The sequence below is a fragment of the Sapajus apella genome, unplaced genomic scaffold (genome assembly GCF_009761245.1).
Source record: "Sapajus apella isolate SASKATOON/1434 unplaced genomic scaffold, GSC_monkey_1.0 scaffold9, whole genome shotgun sequence".
In the NCBI taxonomy this organism is placed as follows: Eukaryota; Metazoa; Chordata; class Mammalia; order Primates; family Cebidae; genus Sapajus; species Sapajus apella.
Window position 1 is genome coordinate 19664000 of NW_022436949.1, and position 20834 is coordinate 19684833.

Here is a 20834-nt window from a genome sequence, read left to right on the forward strand (position 1 = left end):
GTAAATAGTGCCGTGATGAGCATACAAATGCATGTGTCTGGTAGAATTATTTATTTTCCTTTGGGTATGTACCCAGTAATGGGATAGGTAAGTTGAATGGTAGCTCTATTTTAAGTTCTTTGAAAAATCTCCAAACTTCTTTCCACAATGGCTGAACTAACTTACATTCCTACCAACAATATACAAGTATTCCCTTTTCTCCTCAGCCTCACCACTTTTGACTCTTTAATAAAACCTATTCTGACTGATGTGAGATAGTATCTCATTGTGGTTTTGATATGTATTTTTCTGATGATTAGTGATGATCAGCATTTTCTGAAATACTGTATCTTTAAAACAAAGAGAAGCTTCAAATTAACTAGAATTGTTATATTCAAATTAGAGAATATTAATTACTGATAAAATGAATTTGTTGAAAGTTAAGCAATAATAATACGTAAGGCAAAATGAATATAAATGTATTATTTAATGTATTATATATATAATATAAATGTATTATTTATATTATATAAATGTATTTTATATATATATATATATGAATTGCTAGTAATTTTGAGAGCCTACATAATTCCAGTCATAGTACTTTAGAAACCACAGAAGTACTGCTTGGGCTAACTGGACTTCCAGAACACAAAACCCCTGAATTGGCCAGCCTGTCCAGACTTCTTGAGGCCTGAAAAGAGCTCTCCAACTGACTGAGCTTCCATTAAGTTGGCAGGTATATCAGTCCATTCTCACACTGCTAATAAAGACATACCTGGGACTGGGTAACCAATAAAAGAAAGAGGCTTAAATGACTCACAGTTCTGCACGGCTGAGGAGGCCTCAGGAAACTTACAGTCATGGCAAAAGGGGAAGCCAACAGATCCTTCTTCACATGGCAGAAGCAAGAAGTGCCAATCAAAGGAGGAAAAGCCCCTTACGAGACCATTAGACCTTGTGAGAACTCACTCACTATCATGAGAACAGCATGAGGGTAACTGTTCCCATAATTAATTACTACCCACAGGGTCCCTCCCACAACACGTGGAGATTTTGGAAACTATAATTCAGGGTGAGATCTGGATGGGGACACAAAGCCTAACCATATTATTCCACACCTGGACCCTCCCAAATCTCATGTCCTCATATTTCAAAACACAATCATGCCTTTCCAACAGTCCCCTAAAGTCTTAACTCATTCCAACATTAACCCAAATCCAAGGCCAAAGTCTCACCTGAGACAAGGTAAGTCCCTTCCACCTATGAGCCTATAAAATCGAAAGCAAGTTAGTTACTTCCTAGATACAATGGGGGCACAGGCATTGGGTAAATACACTCATTCCAAACAGGAGAAACTGGCCCAAACGAAGGAGCTGTAGGCCCCATGTAAGTCCAAAATCCAACAGGACAGTCAAATCTTAAAGCTCCAAAATGATCTCCCTTGACTCCATGTCTCACATCCAGGTCACACTGATGGAAGAGGTGGGATCCCACAGCCTTGGGCAGCTCTGCCCTTGTGGCTTCACATGGATCAGCCCCTCTCCCAGCTGCTTTCATGGCTGGCTGGCACTGAGTGTCTACAGCTTTTTCAGGCACACAGTGCAAGCTGTTGGTGGATCTACCATTCTAGGGTCTGGAAAACAGTGGCCCTCTTCTCACAGCTCCACTAGACAGTGTCCCAGTGGGGACTCTTTGTGGGTGCTCCAACCCCAAGTTTTCCTTCCGCACCGCCATAGCAGAGGTTCTCCATGAGGGCTCTGTCCCTGCAGCAAACTTCTGCCCAGACATCCAGACGTTGTCATATATCCCCTGAAATCTAGGCAGAGGTTCCCAAACCTTGATTCCTGACTTCTCTGCACCTGCAGGCCCAACACCACGTGAAAGCTGCCAAAGCTTGGGGCTTGCACCATCTGAAGCAATGGCCTGAGCTGTGTACATTGGTCCCTTTTAGCCACAGCTAGAGCTGAAGCAGCTGGGGTGCAGGTGCAGGGCACCATGTCCTAGTGAAGCTGCATAGCAGGGGGGCCCTGGGCCTGGCCCAGGAAACCATTTTTCTCTCCTAGGCCTCCAGGCCTGCAATGGGAGGGGCTGCCATGAAGGTGTCTGACATGCCCTGAAGACATTTTCACCACTCTCTTGGCAGTTAACATTTGGCTCCTTGTTACATAGGCAAATTTATGCAGGAGACTCAAATTTCTCCCCAGAAAATGAGCTTTTCTTTTCTATCATATTGTCAGTCTGCAGATTTTTCAAACATTTATGCTCTGCTTCCTCTTGAATACTTTGCCACTTAGAAATTTCTTCCCCCACAGTGTAAATTAGTTCAACCATTGTGGAAGACAGTGTGGCAATTCCTCAAGGATCTACAACCAGAAATACCATTTGACCCAGCAATCCCATTACTGGGTATATACCCAAAGGATTATAAATCTTTCTACTATAAAGACACATGTACACGTATGTTTATAGGAGCACTGTTCACAATAGCAAAGAGTTGGAACCAACTCAAACGCCCATCAATGACAGACTGGATAAAGAAAATGTGGCACATATACACTGTGAAATACTATGCAGCCATAAAAAAGAATGAGTTCATGTCCTTTGCAGGAACATGGACGAAGCTGAAAACCATCAGTCTCAGCAAACTAACACAGGAACAGAAAACCAAACACCGCATGTTCTCACCGTTAAGTGGGAGTTGAACAATGAGAACGCATGGACACAGGGAGGGAAACAGCACACACCCAGGCCTATCTGGGGATGGGGAGCTAGGGGAGCAGTAGCATTAGGAGAAATACCTAATGTAGATGATGGGTTGATGGGTGCAGCAAAACACCATGGCACATGTATACCTATGTAACATGCCTGCACATGTATCCCAAAACTTGAAGTATAATTTAAAAATTTCTTTCCCCAGATACCCTAAATCATCTCTCTCAATTTCAAAGTTCCACAGATCTGTAGGGCAGGGGCAAAATGGCACCAGTCTCTTTGCATAGCAAGAGTGACCTTTCCTCCAGTTTCCAGCAAGTTCCTCATCTCCATCTGAAACCACCTCAGTCAGCGTGGACCTTATTGTCCATATCTCCATCAGCATTTTGGTCAAAGCTCTAGGAAGTTAAAAGTCTCTATGAAGTTTCAAACTGTCCCACATTTTCCTGTCTTCTTAAGCAACCAAACTGTTGTAACCTCTGCCTGTTACTTAGTTTCAAAGTCACCTCCACATTTTCAGGTATCTTTACATCAGCGCCCCACTACCCAGTACCAATTTATTGTATTAATCCATTGTCATGCTGCTAATAAAGACATACTTGGGACTGGGTAATCTATAAAAGAAAGAGGTCTAATTGATTCACAGCTCCACAGGGCTGGGGATGCCTGAAGAATCTTACAGTCATGGTTTAAGGGTAAGCAAACATTTCTTTCTTTACATGGCAGCAGCAAGGAGAAGTGCCGAGCAAAGCAGGGGGAAAGCCCCTAAAAAAACCATCAGATCTTGTGAGAACTATCATGAGAATAGCATGAGTGTAACCAACTCCATGATAAATTACCTCCCACCAGGTTCTTCTGACGACACGTAGGGATTATGGGAACTACAGTTCAGGATGAGCTTTGGATGGGAACACAAAGCCTCACCATATCAACAAGTCTATCAGAGATTCAGAGAATTAGCAAAAATTACTCAAATGCCATCAGTCTACTCTTAGCTTCCTGATGGATGTGTTATTAGCTATCTCTAACATATTGAAGAAGAAAAACAAAAAACGTATTGAATACTGTAATATATGGTATTGCCACGCTTGAGAATCTCACATTTTCACTAAGGAATTAAGATTTTGTAGCCGGGCATGGTGGCACATGCCTGTAATCCCAGCTACTCGGGAGGCTGAGGCAGGAGAATTGCTTGAACCCGGGAAGCAGAGGTTGCAGTGAGCCGAGATCGTGCCATTGCACTCCAGCCTGGGCAACAAGAGTGAAACTCCATCTCAAAAAAATAAATTTTAAAAAAAAAAAAAGATTTTGGAAAACTGGCCACAAAATTGACCTGAGGCTGATTTGGAAGATTAGGGCAGATTTGAATGTAAATATAATCCTTTATAATTAAAAATGTAACTACCACCTAACCTAGACAAATAACTTTCATACTTTTTTGACCGTGACCTATAATATGAAGTATACCTTACATAGCAGCCCAGTACCCAAATATGTATTGTGTATTTGTGTGTATCTAAAACAGTATTCTTACCATGTGCAGTACATTCTATTAGTTGCTGTTTTGTTCTGTTTCTCTCTTTATTTCTTCTTTTCTTTTAACCCTGCTTGCAATGTATGTGTGAAAACACTCATTTGGACAGATGTATAATATTTTCTTAAGGAAGCCTTCATGAAAAATTGGTCTTACAATTGAAAAAGAAAGGTGAAAAAGTAAGAATGAATATAAAGCATGCTAGAGAAATATGGAGTCATCCAGTGTGACTGTTGTATGAATATCTAGAATGCTTCCCAGATGTATATGTCTACTATAAATAGGAGCAAGCTAATCCAACTTCTGTATCATTTTAAATTAACACTGTGTACTGCTGAAATAATTGTTATATAACCCTGTATTTTTGGCCTGTCCCTTTTCTGACCCCTTGAGCAATCTTGAACAAATTGACTGTGGTTTTCTCAGTTGATTGGAATTAGTATCATTTACAAATTTGAATAATTCTGGGCTGTACTCTATTCCTTCGTATTATTTATAATACACCTATATGGCTAAGACTCAGAGAACACCAATACTTTTATTCTTTATCTAGAGAGGTGTTTAGGCCACCTCTTCACAAAAAGGTAGCCCTCCAATTCAATAGTGATTTCCTTGGAAAAATAAATATTATTTTGAACTGTATGGACTTTTTTGAAGGCGTCATATCCATGTGTTAACATTTTAATTGCTCAGTTACATAGTTCTTGAAGAACTGCAATAAATAGCAAGAATTCCCATTGCAAAAACTGTGTGACTTTTTCTCAAATGAATTTATTTATTTATGGCTTTTTATACACACAGCCCTTGCCCTAGGATAATTTATAAAAGTAGTGTTACTATAAAGTGTTCTAGCCCATCATGTCATTTAGTTCATCATAAGAAATAAAGTATATTTGGTAATGATGCTTGTTAAGTGTTAGGCAGTACTAATATCAAATTCATTCTTTCAGCAAATATTTATTGTACCTAGTATCAGCCAGGCATTTCTTCAAGGTTCTGGGGAGATGAGTGAATAAGACACAAAAATTCCTGCCCTTTGGAGCTCGTACTGGAGTTGGGGAGAAACAGGTTTTTTTTCAAGTGATATATATACTCAGAACCTGATGGGTTGTGTGAAGAAAAACAAGCAAGGAAGAAGGTTGTGGACAGTTCATACTGCCTGTAATTCCCAGCCCAGTGGGCATACAGGAGGCTCAGATTGAGTGCCATCGTTTTTCATTATCTTCTGAAAGTGGCCAAACCAGCAAGGAAAAGGGCATTAGACCTATAGATGCTGCATGAACACAGGCATTCTGGCAAAAGCAATTGGACATCTCTAGTATGGAAGAATGGTTGTGAAGCATATTTCTTTGTGGATAGTTAGTTACCTTTATTTATCATTTATATGTTTGTGTGTGTGTGTGTGTGTGTATACACACACATCAGTGCACACGTGCATGTGCCTTTAATACGCCTTCTTTATTTTTGGGTCATAGGGAAGAGGGATTCTTTTCTGTTCACACTCTGGGTTATTTTTAATATTGCTTTATTTTCTGTTATTGGGAAGCAGTAACAAGTATTGCCCGAACACGATTCTGGAGCCAGAGTCACTAGATTCTAATCTCAGCTCTGGCAATTACTAGCTGTGTAAACTTGGAAAAGCTTTTTAACCTCTTTGGCTGCAGTGTCCTCATTTGTAAAATATTTGTTAAGTTCCAAATAAAGCAACTTTCATTAAATTATTTTCTCAGAAAATCCAGGGATTTATTTTTTAAGATAGATTATGTCTTGTAAGATCTAAGGGGTGGAAAAACAGGTCAGAAGAGAAAAAGTAACTTTTAAAAGTAGGCAAAGACAATCTGAAAGGGTTACAAACTGTATGATTACAACTATATGAAATGATAGGAAAGGAAAAACTATGGAGTCAGTAAAAAAGCAGTTGCCAAAAGTTAGGAAGACTCCACTGCACCTGGCAGGTGTCGTGCATTCTGTGGGGTTTAGACGAATATATAATAACATGTGTCTACCATCAGATCATCACACAGAGTAGTTTCACTGCCCTAAAAATCCTGTGTTCTGCCTCCCAGATTCAAGCAATTCTCATGCATCAACATCCCAAGTAGCTAGGACTACAGGTGTGCACCACCACACCTGTCTAATTTTTGTATTTTTAATAGAGACGGGGTTTCACTGTGTTGGCCAGGCTGGTCTTGTTGGCCAGGCCTCAAGTGAGCCACTCGCCTCAGCCTCCCTAAGTGCTGATACTACAGGCATGAGCCACCGCACCAAGAAAGAAATTAACGACAATTTCTTTCCTTCCTTCCTCCCTATTTCCCTCCCTCCCTCCCTCCCTCCCTTCCTTCTTTTGAGATGGAGTCTTGCTCTATCACCTAGGCTGGAGTACAGTGGCACAATCTCAGCTCACTACAACCTCCACCTCCTGGGTTCAAGCGATTCTCCCACCTCAGCCACCCAGGTAGCTGGGATTACAGGCACATGCCACCACTATGTCCAGCTAATTTTTGTATCTTTAGTAGAGATGGGGTTTCACCATGTTGGCCAAGCTGGTCTCAAACTCCTGACCTCAGGAGATCTGCCCACCTTGGCCTCCCAAAGTGCTGGGATTACAGGCATGAGCCACTGTTCCCAGCCCAGCGTTAATTTATTTATGTTGGTTTCACCTTTCTCTTATATCTCCTTGAGTAACTTATTAGTCAACCTTTTAAATTATTTATCTAGTATTTCAAAGATTTAAGCTTGATTTAGATCCACTGCTGGAGAGTTGGTGTGATCTTTTGGGATTGTTATAGAATCCTGTTTTTTCATATTGCCACAATTATTTTTCTGGTTTCTTCTCATTGGGGTTGACTATTTTGTCTACCTGAATGAGAAGGAACTTATGTATTTCTAATACAATTGAGTTGTTTTTTTTTTTTAATTTATTTGTTTTAACCCTTGGGGATGTGACTTTATAGTTTGTTACCTAGCTTTGATTCAGTGCTTTCAGTGTGAAGGCTCTGTATGAGTTCCTTAGTTACAGAGAATCTTGTGTGATGGCTTTTTCAGCTGCTGGTGGTAGTAGCAATGTGCTGGATGTATGAGCAGGTTCACTGTCTCCTGTGGGGCTAGAATGGCAGAGGTCTCATGAAGCTTCTCTCATTCCCCAGTGGTGTGCCCTTTAAAAAAACAACAACAACAACAAAAAAAAGCCCCAGCATTTTATTCACAGAGTTGAACAGTGTAAGCTTCAGGCCAGTAGGAGGTGCCCATAGGTAAAAGCCCCCTTCCACTAAAGCAGATAGGTAAATGCCATACTCTGCAGTGAGCAGAGCTCCCAGCCTTGACAGAAGCATCTGAGAAAGGTCTTTGAAATGCACTGAGGTCTTTTCAGGGAGAAAGGAGGGAGCCACCACAGCTCTCCTTCCAGGCCAGCAGGAAAGTGATCCACCTCCCAGGCACACTCCTGACCTGCTGTTCCAGCTGTTCAAATCAGACCAGCATCTCTTTTCATCTTCAGGAATGCTGATGTTTCTTGTAGACTTTCCCCTGTGAGCCCAGCACTGCACCTGTGCCTCTGCTGAAAAAAAAACTTCCCACAAGTAGAAAGTTTAGGGCCTCAGGGCTTACAGTTTGGTTTCTTTTGTCCTACAGAGTACCTGCGTAATGCGCGCCACTCCTCCTTTACCTAGAGAGCCAAACTACTGTGAATCCCCCTACTCTTCTGGGTCTAGCTGCCCACTGGGGCTCCCAAACTCCAGGATGGCCCTGGAGAATATCTGCAAAGGATCCAGCAATGTGACCTGTCCTCTAATCTTCCAGCAGCGGGTACCAGCACCAGCTCTGATGGAGGTAGGAGAGGAGTGACGTAGACTCTGAGATTTCCTTGGTTACAAATAGCCTTAGTGTTGGCTTTCTCAGATGCCAGCAGTAGCAGTAATGTACTGGGCACATGGACAGACTCAAGACCTGGTTAGCCAGGGTGATGCAGGCAATGGCAGTAGCTGAGGGCATGCAGAAGTTTTCTCCTTCCTGAGTGTTGTGTTATTCTGCCTTCAGGTGTCATAATGGGCTATGCCGGTTGGCTACCAGCTAGGAGGTGGTCCTTGCAAAAGAGTACCAGGTGCAGTGGTAGCAGTTGAATTTGTGTTTGTCTTATATTACCCAGGGCAGGCATTCTGGTGTCTCAGGCAATGGACGGGGGTATGGAGCCTCCAGATATCCCTGTCCATTGTGTTATGCTACCAGGGATCATACAATGGCAAAGCCCGGTGAGGGCTGGACCAGGCAAGTCCTCATTCAGGCTCCCCAGGTACAAGTACAAGCAGTGTCCCCATGGGGGATCAGAGAAAAGCTTTCTGGCCACTGGGGTAATGTTCCAGGGAGGAGCAGAGTTGCCTCTGGTGCACAGAAGAATCGACACAAGGAGTGGGGCAGGGGGAGTAGCAGGAGGTAGTAAGGCCCACTCAGCTCCCATGCACTTGACACAGCAAGTTTCATACCCACAGTATTCTGCTAACAGCAGCTGGCTGTGTTCCAGGCAATCTGCACTTAGAACACAAAACTGCCCCCAGGCAATAAGACTTCCTATCAGTGACAAAAACTAGGCTTTCAGGCCATGCTCCTCCCTATCCACCTGTGAAGCGGGGGTACCCAGCTGCTGCACTGTAGCACACTTCATGCTATCCCCCTGGTTCTGGCCAAGAGGGTTAGTCTCCACTTAAAATCATATTGCAGTTCTCGGGAGCTCCTTTCAACCTGTGACTGCAGCCTGAGTTAGCTGGCAGACTTCTGTGAGGTCTACCGTGAGGTAGGATCAGGAATGACTTTCCTCTGTCCCCACTGGAGTCTGCTAGTGCATGCAGAGCACATCCTGATGCCACTCCTTCTCATGTATTCTCCACGCTCACTAATCAGCTCCCACACTGCGTAGGGTTAAGGCCTTCCCTGTGGCCTGGGCTGCCCAGCTCCCCTGTGGGAGTGTTTGTTCCAGTGACCAAGTCTCCCCATCTTATGCTCTGGAGACTGAGAGTTTTCCATCTGGTTCACAGTGTAGGCTGCTGCCGGCACTTCTTTCAAAGAATTTGTGGTTTCTTTCCATTCTTCTGTTAAATTCTGGTGTTGCTTCTTGTAAAAAAGAGTTCACCGTGTGAATCTCTACACATACTTTGTTTTTCCAAGTAGGAGAGGCATGCTAACAATGTCTCCAGTCCACCATCATGTCTTGGCATCCTCCCTACAGTACTCCCAGTATCTGCAAGTCACAGAGCCACAGAGGTGGTAGGGCCACCTGTATCCTCTAGGATTGGAGGAAACAGAGCAATGGAGACAGGACCCAGAGTTGGGAGGGCGGATGCTCAGAAATTATTAACTGTTATCACTCTGTTACTTATTTTTGAGGTTGTTCTAATATGGAATTACACATAAAGTAACACTTTATTTTAATTTTGTTGGACACATCTTCCATATGAATGGTTGATTTGTGAGATGAACAAAACATTCACTTTCATTGTAGTGGTAGCTCTGTGTCTAACCTTGCCGAGTGCTTAATCCAAGAAGTCTTGGTTATGGTTTATTCTGGAAAAAAACATTCAGTTAACATGGATCCAGACAGTATGCTAGTATTTGTTATTTAAATCATGCTTGTATAGGTGCAAATACCAGATCATCTAAGTGTGTGTGTGTGTGTGTGTGTGCGCGCACGTGCGTGTGTGTGTGTGTGTGTATACATATTACCAAATGCCAAACACCACTGAAGTGGGAAAAACAAATGACTCATTTATAAATTATATTCTGTTTACACATCAAACAAATAAGATAATTGTTTAAATTTTTTACCTGCTGATTGTTCCTTGAAAACTCATGAATGACTATAAATTTTTTCATTTAAGAGCTATTTGAAAATCACAATGCAAATTCTTTACACACACATATACCCAATCAGCAATGTTATACAATTGAACTACGTTAAAATTAATTTCTCAAAGGTAGCTTTGAAAGAGAAAGAAATTGCAAACACTTGAACTCAAATTCTGTTCTCTAATCTCCTGTCCTTCTAGCTCTCCGGGTTCTTTCATTCCCATTAAACTTGTACTTTATTTGCACTCATTACAACTCCCTGTCTTATAAAACCCTTCCATATTTTTCCAATCTGTCAAGCCCCTCCTGGTTTTACTTTTCTTCCTACCTATCCTTGGATTTTATCAGCCATCTGAGTACTGGAATTCACTGTCTCTCTAGATTGCTTTGTTGCCAAATTTATATATCAGGCTTTTCTTGACAATTTCTACCTTTACCATATTACCTTGCAATCTGGTAGCTAGCCTATAAATATTTAATGGAAAAAAGGAGAAAGAGAAAATTCTTAGGTTTTGCAGTAACAGTGCTGAAAAATTCTTGTGGAAATCTGTGACTCTACCTGCTTGGAAGCATTATAAATTCATGTTATTGAATATCAGGTAGGCCCTCACTACTGTTGCCCAGTGTCTTTGTTTTTCTGTCTGTATCCTATTTCCCATTATCTCCATTGCACATCACTTCCAATCCCAAAGCTATCAATTCTATTGATAGCTACTATCTATTCTATATCTTTTATCTGTTTCCTTTTCTTATTATAATTGGGTCATCTAAAGCTGTTTTCACCTGAGGATTTTTCAGCATCTTTTTCTCCCTTTTAGTACCCCCTTCAAAGTGTGCGTGTGCGTGTGTGTGTGTGTGTGTGTGTGTGTGCATGACCAAATGCCAACCACCACTGACACACATATACACACACATACATACATACATGGGGGAAGTGGTATTGGCATAGGCAACTTTCAAAAGTTAATGTCCTCTCTTTGTACTTAATTCCTTCTCGTCTCCTCCCACGTCAGCTACACTCTTCTCAGTGGTCATTAATGACCTCTTACTGGCCAACATTTTCTTCTCAGAGTCTATACAATTTGATCTGTCTATGGCATGACATTATAGATATTCTAGAAATATTGTCCTGTTTTGGCATTATGACACAATTCTCCCTGGCTCTCACCCTGTGACCCAGGTGGCTCTTCAGTCTGTTTAGCTGATATCTTCATCTTCTAGCCCTTAAATGTAAGTGTCCCTCAAGTGTCTCTTCTTTTCTCTGTTCTTACACCTCAGGAAAGATTCTAAAGCATTAGTGAGTATAAGAATCATCAAAAATTCTAGCTGGAAGAAAGAAACAAAATAATCCTATCAAAAAGCAGGCTAAGAAACGTGAATAGACAAGTCTTAACAGAAGATATACAAATGAAAAACAAAACATGTAAAAAATGCTCAACATCACTAATTATGAGAGATGCAAATCAAAACCACAATTCAGTAACACCTTACTCCTACAAAAATGGCCATAATTAAAAAAAAATCAAAAAATAATAGATATTGGCATGGATGTGGTAAAATGGGAGAGCTTTTACACTGCTGGTAAGAATGTAAACTAGTACAACCACTGTGGAAAACAGTGTGGATATTCCTTAAAGAGCTAAAAGTAGATCTGCCATTTGATCCAGCAATCCCACTACTGGGTATCTACCCAGAGAAAAATCATTATATGAAAAAGATACTTGCACACTCATGTTCATAGCAGCACAATTTGCAGTTGCAAAAATATGGAACCCAGACCAAATGCCCATCAATCAATGAGTGGATAAAGAAAATGTGGTGTATATATATATATATATATATATATATATATATATATGGCATGGTATACTACTCAGCCATAAAAAGGAATGAAATAACGGCATTCACAACAACCTGGATGTGGCTGGAAACCATTATTCTAAGTGAAGTAACTCAGGAATGGAAAACCAAATATCATATGTTCTCATAAGTAGGAGCTAAGCTATGAGATTGCAGAGGCATAAGATTGATACAGTGGACTTTGGGGACTCATGGGGAAGGGTGGGAGCAGGGTGAAGGATACAAGACAACACATTGGGTACATTGTACACTGCTCAGGTGATGGGTGCACCAAAATCTCAGAAATCACCACTAAAGAACTTAGTCGCCGGGCGCAGTGGCTCACGCCTGTAATCCCAGCACTTTGGGAGGCCGAGGCAGGTGGATCACGAGGTCAAGAGATCGAGACCATCCTGGTCAACATGGTGAAACCCCGTCTCTACTAAAAATACAAAAAATTAGCTGGGCATGGTGGCACATGCCTGTAATCCCAGCTACTCAGGAGGCTGAGGCAGGAGAATTGCCTGAACCCAGGAGGCAGAGGTTGTGGTGAGCCGAGATCGCGCCATTACACTCCAGCCTGGGTAACAAGAGCGAAACTCCGTCTCAAAAAAAAAAAAAAAGAACTTAGTCATATGACCAAATACCATCTGTTCCCCGAAAACTATTGAAATAAAAAACAATAAAATTCTAAGCCCAGCTATTTCGGAGGCCAAGTTGGAAGGATCACTTGAGGCCAGGAGTTCAAGACCAGCCTGGGCAATATAGCAAGACCCCATCTCTTAAAAAAAATAATAATAATACAAAATGTAGCTGAGTGCAGTGGTGAACGCCTATAATCCCAACTACTTGGGAGGCTGAAGTGGGAGGATTGCTTGAACCTGGGAGTCGGAGGTTGCAGTGAGCCAGGATTGCACCACTGCACTCCAGCCTGAGCGAAAGAGTGAGATCCTATCTCAGGGTGAAAAAAAGAAAGAAAGAAAACAATTAGCCAGTTGTTGCGGCATGCACCTATAGTTTCAACTACCTGAGAGGCTGAAGTGGGAAAATCCCTTGAGCCAAGGAGTTTGAGGCTGAAGTGATCTATGATCGTGCCACTACACTTCAGCCTGGGCAACAGAGTAAGACCTTGCCTCTTAAAAACAAACAAACAAAACCTAGGATTCTTATTTAAAATGTAAGATATAGGCTTGTAGATTCTGCCCTCAGAGGTTGTGATTAAGTAAGTCTGGAATTAAGCCCAGCCCAGAAATCTGCATTTTTAACAAGCTCTGCAGTCAACCATGATTCTATCACTGCACTCCAACCTGGATGAAAAAGCAAGACCCTATCTCAAAAAAATATATATATAGATATAGATATATGGAGAGAGACAGAGAGAGAGAGAGTAATGCAGGGCCACAATTTAAAGTAATAATGTTCTATAGTCCTGCCTACTTTAGTGATTTCAGTCATCACTTCCATGCTGGTTACTCTCGAGTATTTTATCATCCCATTCATGAATTTCTCCTTACTTGGACCATACTTTGTAAATCTTAAGACCAGAAGCAAAGCTGATAATCAACTACTGTGTCCTTGCTTTTAGTTATTGAAATCACAAAATACTTGCAAAAACACTGGTAAATAGCTCTATACTAAGATCCTATCAGTTCCACCACAGTCTCATGTGTCCAGGCCCGTCTTCTGAGACCTGCCTGTAATCCAGCAACAAAGAGGTCATACCTGGCACACACAGTTTCACCAGTATTCTAATTGGTTGAAATGTATCAGTTAAATATTATCCCTGTTAAAGCTGATAATGTAATCGCATGGGAACGTGAGAGAAGGAACTGGTTTTAGTGGGGACGATTATAAGTTCATGACATAAGTGAGTTACATATTAGTTTGGATGGAGTGGTCTACAACAAGTCCAAGATCACTAGGACTGTATTCTTCAAATCTGTCTAATTATCAGAATCTGAGACCCAACGCTGAGAAATTTTGATTCAGTAGGACTGGGGCCCACTAGAATCACTAGTAGAACCCCAGAATCACTTTTTTGTTTGTTTTTCTGGGTTTTTTGAGACAGTGTCTTGCTCTGTCACCCAGGCTGGAGTACAGTGGCATGCTCTCAGCTCACTGCAGCCACCTCCTGGATTCAAGCAATTCTTAGGCCTCAGCCTCCCAAGAAGCTGGGATTACAGGCATGTGCCATTACCCCAGGCTAATTTTTGTATTTTTAGTAAAGACAGGATTTTGCCATGTTGGCCAGGCTGGTCTTCAATTCCTGACCTCAAGCAATCCGCCCACCTTGGCTTCCCAAAGTGCTGGGATTACAAGCGAGAGCCACCTTGCCCAGCCAGAAATCACTTTTTGGTTTTTTTACATTTTCCCCAGTGATTGAGAGCATAGAAAAGTTGTGCCAAAGTGTTGCCCCATATGGGACCTCAAGTAGGCATTTTTTTCTTTCATAGCATGATTAAAAGTATTAAGCAAAGATATGTGACTGGTTGTGTACAAACTACCACCACTACTAGAAAGTATCTGTTGCATATATTTTATACACAGAAAGCAACTCAATGTTAAATTCCATTCAGCAGCATTTGTTTTATTCCTGGCAATAAAGAACTTCATTTCTAGTTTCTGTGAAAGTAAACTCCCCAAGAAAAAAGCTCCACATGTAGGAAAAACATACAGCAAAATGCAGTCACCTTTGTATTTGTGTTTTTGAATTTTAAGAGAAATTTTGTAATTTTAGATTATCATCTAAGTTAAATTAGTATTTGAATCAAAAGATATAATTATGTTTTAATCAAGTGTTGCTTTTCTCTGAATTATATGTACAGGTTACTGAAACAAAAGAAGAATAACACTTCTATAAAATGTTGTGTCATGGGTTTAATCCAGAGTCACTTATTACTTACATGATTCCTGAGTCACTAATTACTAAGACTTTCCTATAAGGAAAAGATTACTAACAATAGACAATGTGAGCAATTGTAAAAGTTTTTAGATAGTAATTATTATAGTTACAGGAAGATTTTTGAAAACTTTATTGAAGGAATTCTAATACATTTATTTCAAACATGGAAACTAGCATCACTTTTTATTCAGAGACATGTACTTTTTTCCTAAGGAATGAAAGTCAACTTTGAGGATTCAGAAGCCTAAAAACAGGTTTATGAGGAAATATATCTGTAACACTGACAACAGTGTTGTATTTATTATCCAGAGTAAGGAGGTTATAGTTTTTATGTTATAAAGATACCTTTTGAAAGTAAGACTTCTGGTCCTTAACTTTGTTTATAACATTAACATCTTTAGTCGGGCATGGTGGTACATGCCTGTGGTCCTGGCTGCTGAAGAGGCTGAAGTAGGAGGATCACTTGAGCCTGGGAGGTCCAGGCTGCAGTGAGCTGTGATCACACCACTGCACTGTAGCCGAGGCAATAGATGAGATCCTATCTCAAAAAAAAATACATATGTATGTGTGTGTGTGTGTGTGTGTGTGTGTGTGTGTGTATACACATATATATGTAAAATACATATATATGTAAAAATACATATATATATATACCTAATTTATGTAACTACTTTCATGAAAAAAATTGAACTAAAATAATTAAGACTGTGCTATATGTTTTATGCAATTGAAATTAGGTTTAATATGTTTTAAACAGCTCATTCTGAGCAGAAGTTAACTACAGTTCACAAATGTTCTTAGTTATTCCCTGCCACCCTTTCCCTACACATACACTTGGACTATTCTGCACTTTGAAACACAAAGCAACTTGTCAGTTTAGTTTATTCAGTTAGGGTCAGTTCTGTGAAAACAAAACCAAGGCAATTGTTTGATTTAATTGACTGGAGAAACTGGTTATACAGGTTAGTAGAACTTAGTTTTATTTTTGTGCAGCTGCATATTTGAATGTTCATAGAGTAACTTAGTACAATAATAAGATTCCAGTGACACTGTAATAGATTTTTAAAGAATGATTATCAAAGCAAAGAAAAAAATACACTAAAACCCAAACTATAGAAACTATTCATGGATTTTTTTTGGGGGGGGAGGTATTTTTTTCTTTGTGGCTGCACTTTCACTGTAATGAAATATGTTCCTTCCAAAAAGTAGTCTTCTTTTCTTTCATTATTCATTTTCTTTTTTTTTTTTTTTTTTGAGGAATGTTTTTGCCTGTACTATAGTTAATATAGCTATCAGAATTTTCCTGTACAATTTAGATGAATAAATGCTTTTACAGAATAGTTCTCTAAGTGCAAGCAGATATCCTCTAACAGTCGGTCAACCCCCTCTTGGCTTCATTGCCCTCCTTTCCTAGCCAATCTCGTTGCTGATCGTTTTAACAATGTTCTCACTACTAATCTTGATTCTTTCTGCTTCCCACCATGCTTTCCACTATATCCATCGCACTGTTTCCTGTTCCTTCAGCTCCCGGGCTTCGAATCACTCATTTTATTAAAATGAGTGGAAAACCAAAAAATTGAAATGCTAAAATATACTCTTAGGCCTTGATCCTTTAAAAGTACATAGATCTCATGAACATAATTCATTTGAGGAAAAAAATACAAATCATTTCTTGTCCCAGGAAAATAGTAAATCTTTAACTTTAATGGAACTTTTTAGCAATTATGATAAAAAGAGGGGGAAAAATATTTAAACATGTATAAAAGGCTAGAAGTTTATCTTCAAAAAGTATCTAAAGGTCATAGAATAGTTAGGAATTCTGTCATTCTGTTTTGTGTAATAAAATATCCCCTTCCTGACTCCTTCACCCTAATAATAGATATCCATCAGTTTGGTTGTAGTTATCCAACTATAGAATACCTTTTTCAAGAATTCATTATATACCAAAGTAAGAGCTTGCTAACACTGATAATGCTTCATTTCGTTTTGTAGTGACATACAATTTACATTTGCTTAAGGAAAAAAAAAAACAAAAACAAGTAACTTTTTAAAAACTATGGTTGAGTATATATAAGTTGATAAAAATCCTATGGGAGAAAACTTTTGTCTTGTGTAGTAAGAACATTAAATAGTCATACCCCTTAGCCTAGTATGTCTTCTATACTGGAAAAAAATTAACAAAGAAAATACTAACAAGAAAAAAAACTACCGTACTGAAAAGATCTGTTGTAATATTGTTTATTCTAACGTAAATTACTGTTATAATTGATAACATTCTAAATGTCTGTTACTATACATAGTGTAAATTGTAATACATTGGCTTTGCTAGGCAGTTTTGTAACCACTAATAATATAAATGTCATACCCTAACAACCTGGAAAAATGATTCTGGTATAAGGTTATGTAAAAAGGCACAGCCTAAAATTGTATATGGCAAACTAGCAATGAACAGTCTGACAAAGGAAATTAAGAGAACAGTTCCGTTTACAATAGCATCAAAAAGAAAAAAATACAGCCAGGCACGGTGGTTCATGCCTGTAATCCCAGAACTTTGAAAGGCTGAGACAGAATTGCTTGAGCTCAGGAGTTTGAGACCATCCTGGGCAACGTAGGGAGACTCTGTCTCTATAAAAAATATAAAATAAAATTAGCCAGGCATGGTGGCTCATGCCTGTAGACCCAGCTGCTTGGGAGGCTTAGGTGGGAGGATCACATGAGCCCAAGATGTAGGCTGCAGTGAGCCATGGTTGCCACTGCACTCCACACGCACTTCAGACTAGGTGACAGAGTGAGACCCTGTCTCAAAAAGAAGAAAGTGCTTAGTAATAAATTTAACCAAACCAAATGGACACAAGACATTCCATATTCACGGATTGGAAGATTTCATATTGTTAGGATGATAATACTACCCAAAACATTCAACAAATTAAATGCAGTCCCTATCAAAATCCCAATGGCATTTTTTTTACAGAAATAGAAAAATGCATCCTAAAATTCATGTGGAATTTCAGGGCACCCCAAATGGCCAAAACAATCCTTTAAAAGGAAAAACAAAGTTGAAGGGATTCATTCCCAGATTTCAGAACTTACTATAAAGCTACAGTCAGCAAAACAGTGTGCAACTAGAATAAGTACGGACATAAAGACCCATGGATTATTAATAGAATAGAGCCCAGAAATAAACACTTGTCTATATGGCCAGTCGTTTTCACCAAGAATGCCAGGACCATTTAATGGAGAAAGGCTGGTCTTTTCAACAAATCAGGCTGGTAAAACTGAGCATCTATATGCAAAATAATGAAGTTGGACCCTTACCTTATACCATATTCAAAAACTAACTCAAACTAGATCAGAGACCTAAATTTAAGCATTAAAGGTATAAAATTCATAGAAGAAAACATAGGAGAAAATTATGACCTTGTTTTTGGCAATTTCTCCAAAAGGACAGGCACAAAAAAATAAAATTGATAAATTGAATTTCATAAGTATAAAAACTTGTGTTTTAAAGATTATTGGCCAGGTGCAATGGCTCATGCCTGTAATCCCAGCACTTTTGGATGCCATGGTGGGTGGATCACTTGAGGTCAGGAGTTTGAGACCAGCCTGACCAACATGTTGAAACACTGTCTCTACTAAAAATATGAAAATTAGCCAGGTGTACGCCTGTAATTCCAGCTACTTGGGAGGCTGAGGCAGGAGGATTGCCTAAACCCGGGAGGCAGAGGTTGCAGTGAGTTGAGATCACGCCACTGCACTCCAGTCTGGGTTACAGAGCGAGACTCCATCTCTAAATAAATAAATAAGATTATCAAGAAAGTGAAAAGATAACCCAAAAAATGAAAGTAAATTTTATATCTAATAAGACTGTATTATCAAGAATATATAAAGAACTACAACTCAGCAACAACAACAAAAATCACAATTAAAATGTAGACTTGTGAAGACTTTTCTCCAAAGAAGATATCCAGATGACCAGTATGCACATAAAATAACCTGTGTTTGGCCAGGGTGTGGAGACATTGGAATCAAGTTTATTGCTGGTAGGAATGGAAAATGGTATCACTGCTGTGGAACCGTTACAGTTCCTCAAAAAGGTAGCTATGTAACTACCATATGATCCAACAGTTCTACTCCACTTCTAGGTAGCTACCCAACAGAAGTGAAACAATAACTCTAACATATACAGTATTTGTGCACCAATGTTCATGGCAGCATTATTCACAATAGCCAAAAAGTGGAAACAACCCAAGTGTTCAAGAGATGAATGGATAAACAAAATGTACTGTAAACATACAATGAACTATTATTTGACCATTAAGAGGAGTGAAGTTCTGATACATGGTACAACATAGATGAACTCTGAAAACATCACACTAAGTGAAATAAGCAGACAGCAAAGGGCAAATATTTTATTATTTCACTTATATGAGGTATCTGGAATAGGCAAACTCACAGAGGCAGAAAGTAAGATAGAGGTTTACGGCCAGGAGGAAGGAGAAAATGGAGAGTTTTTCTTTATTGGGTACAGAGTTTCCATATGGGCTGATGAAAGTGTTTTGGAAACAGGAGTGGCAGCTATTCAACATTGTGAATGTACTTAATGACACTGAATTGTACACTTTCACGTGATTAAAATGGTAAATTTTACATTATATTTTAAACCACATTTTTCAAAAATTTATACATAATGATTTGAATATATAAATTATGTACTTTTAAAACAAGGGAATACGAAGAAATCAAAAAATTATTGAATTGCCATGTGACTATTTTTAGTAGAAGTGAAGCTCAAATAAAAGATTTTAACTTTTAGGGCCACGCGCAATGGCTCACGCCTGTAATCCCAGCACTTTGGGAGGCCGAGGTGGGTGGATCATCTGAGGTCAGGAGTTCGAGACTGTCCTGACCAACATGGTGAAACCCCTCTCATAAAAAAAAATAAAAATAAAAAAAATAAAAATATTTTAACTTTTAGCTAAGTGTTTTCATTTTAAAAAGATATATTTTATGTCATATAGCTTTTCAGACCAACAAATACTAAGAAAATTTAAGTTTACTTTTTCTCAAAATTGCTATTAATATTTTATTTAAAATTTTCTCAACCGGGCACGGTGGCTCACACCTGTAATCGCAGCACTTTGGGAGGCTGAGGTGGGCGGATCACCTGAGGTCAGGCATTCAAGACCAGCCTAGCCAACATGGCGAAATCCCATCTCTACTAAAGTTACGAAAATTAGTCAGACGTGGTGACGGGTACCTTTAATCCCAGCTATTTGGAAGGCTGAGGCATGAGAATCGCTTGAACCTGGGAGGCAGAGGTTGCAGTGAGCTGAGATAATGCCACTGCACTCTAGCCTGGGTGACAGAGTGAGACTCCATCTCAAATAATAATAATAATAATTTCTTATTTGTAGTTGTTACTAAGAATAGCTATATGGATTCATTCTTTTTGTTGTTGTTCTCATTACACAATGGATTCATTCTTAAAACCTTCAAATTTCCACAGGAAAAGCTTCTCAGATAATTCAGGTAAAGGAATTTCTATACTATATTTGTGCTAGAGCATTTTGAATGATTTTATTTTGTTGTTACTTTTTCTAGGTTTTAATGAAACCTTTGTTTCTTTAGCTTGACAGAGCCAATTCGTTATTAAACCAGACTCAACAGCCCTACAGGTATCTCATTGAATCAGTGCGTCAGAGAGATTCTAAGATTGATTCGCTCATGGAATCTATTGCACAATTTGAGAAGGATGTCAGGTAAATCATCCACAGATCTTTTATTTGAATAATAAAGATACACCATATTGCTGGTATCGATGAATTTGGGTTGTAAATCATGAAAATAAAATAATGAAGGTGGTGTTAAAAGTAATGATTAAACTTCTCTTAGAAAAACTAAGGTCAGATCACGTCAGGTGTTCACATTCCACTTGTGTTCATATGTCTTAGCATGGAAATAACAGTGTTACTACACTTATGAGCCTGACATTCCATCTATCCTAGAGGACACAACAGTTACTCGTCCTTG

General features: G+C 39.5%; 1 protein-coding gene across 3 annotated transcripts in view; it reads left to right on the forward strand.

Moving 5' to 3' along the window:
• Positions 1 to 20834, forward strand: part of PIBF1 (progesterone immunomodulatory binding factor 1) — a 228488-nt gene that overhangs the window by 155684 nt on the left and 51970 nt on the right. For all 3 annotated transcript variants that reach the window (XM_032277352.1, XM_032277355.1, XM_032277353.1), the window contains exon 15: positions 20433 to 20563. In XM_032277352.1, coding sequence (XP_032133243.1) covers positions 20433 to 20563 — 131 coding nt within the window. The remainder of the gene's footprint in view (positions 1 to 20432; positions 20564 to 20834) is intronic.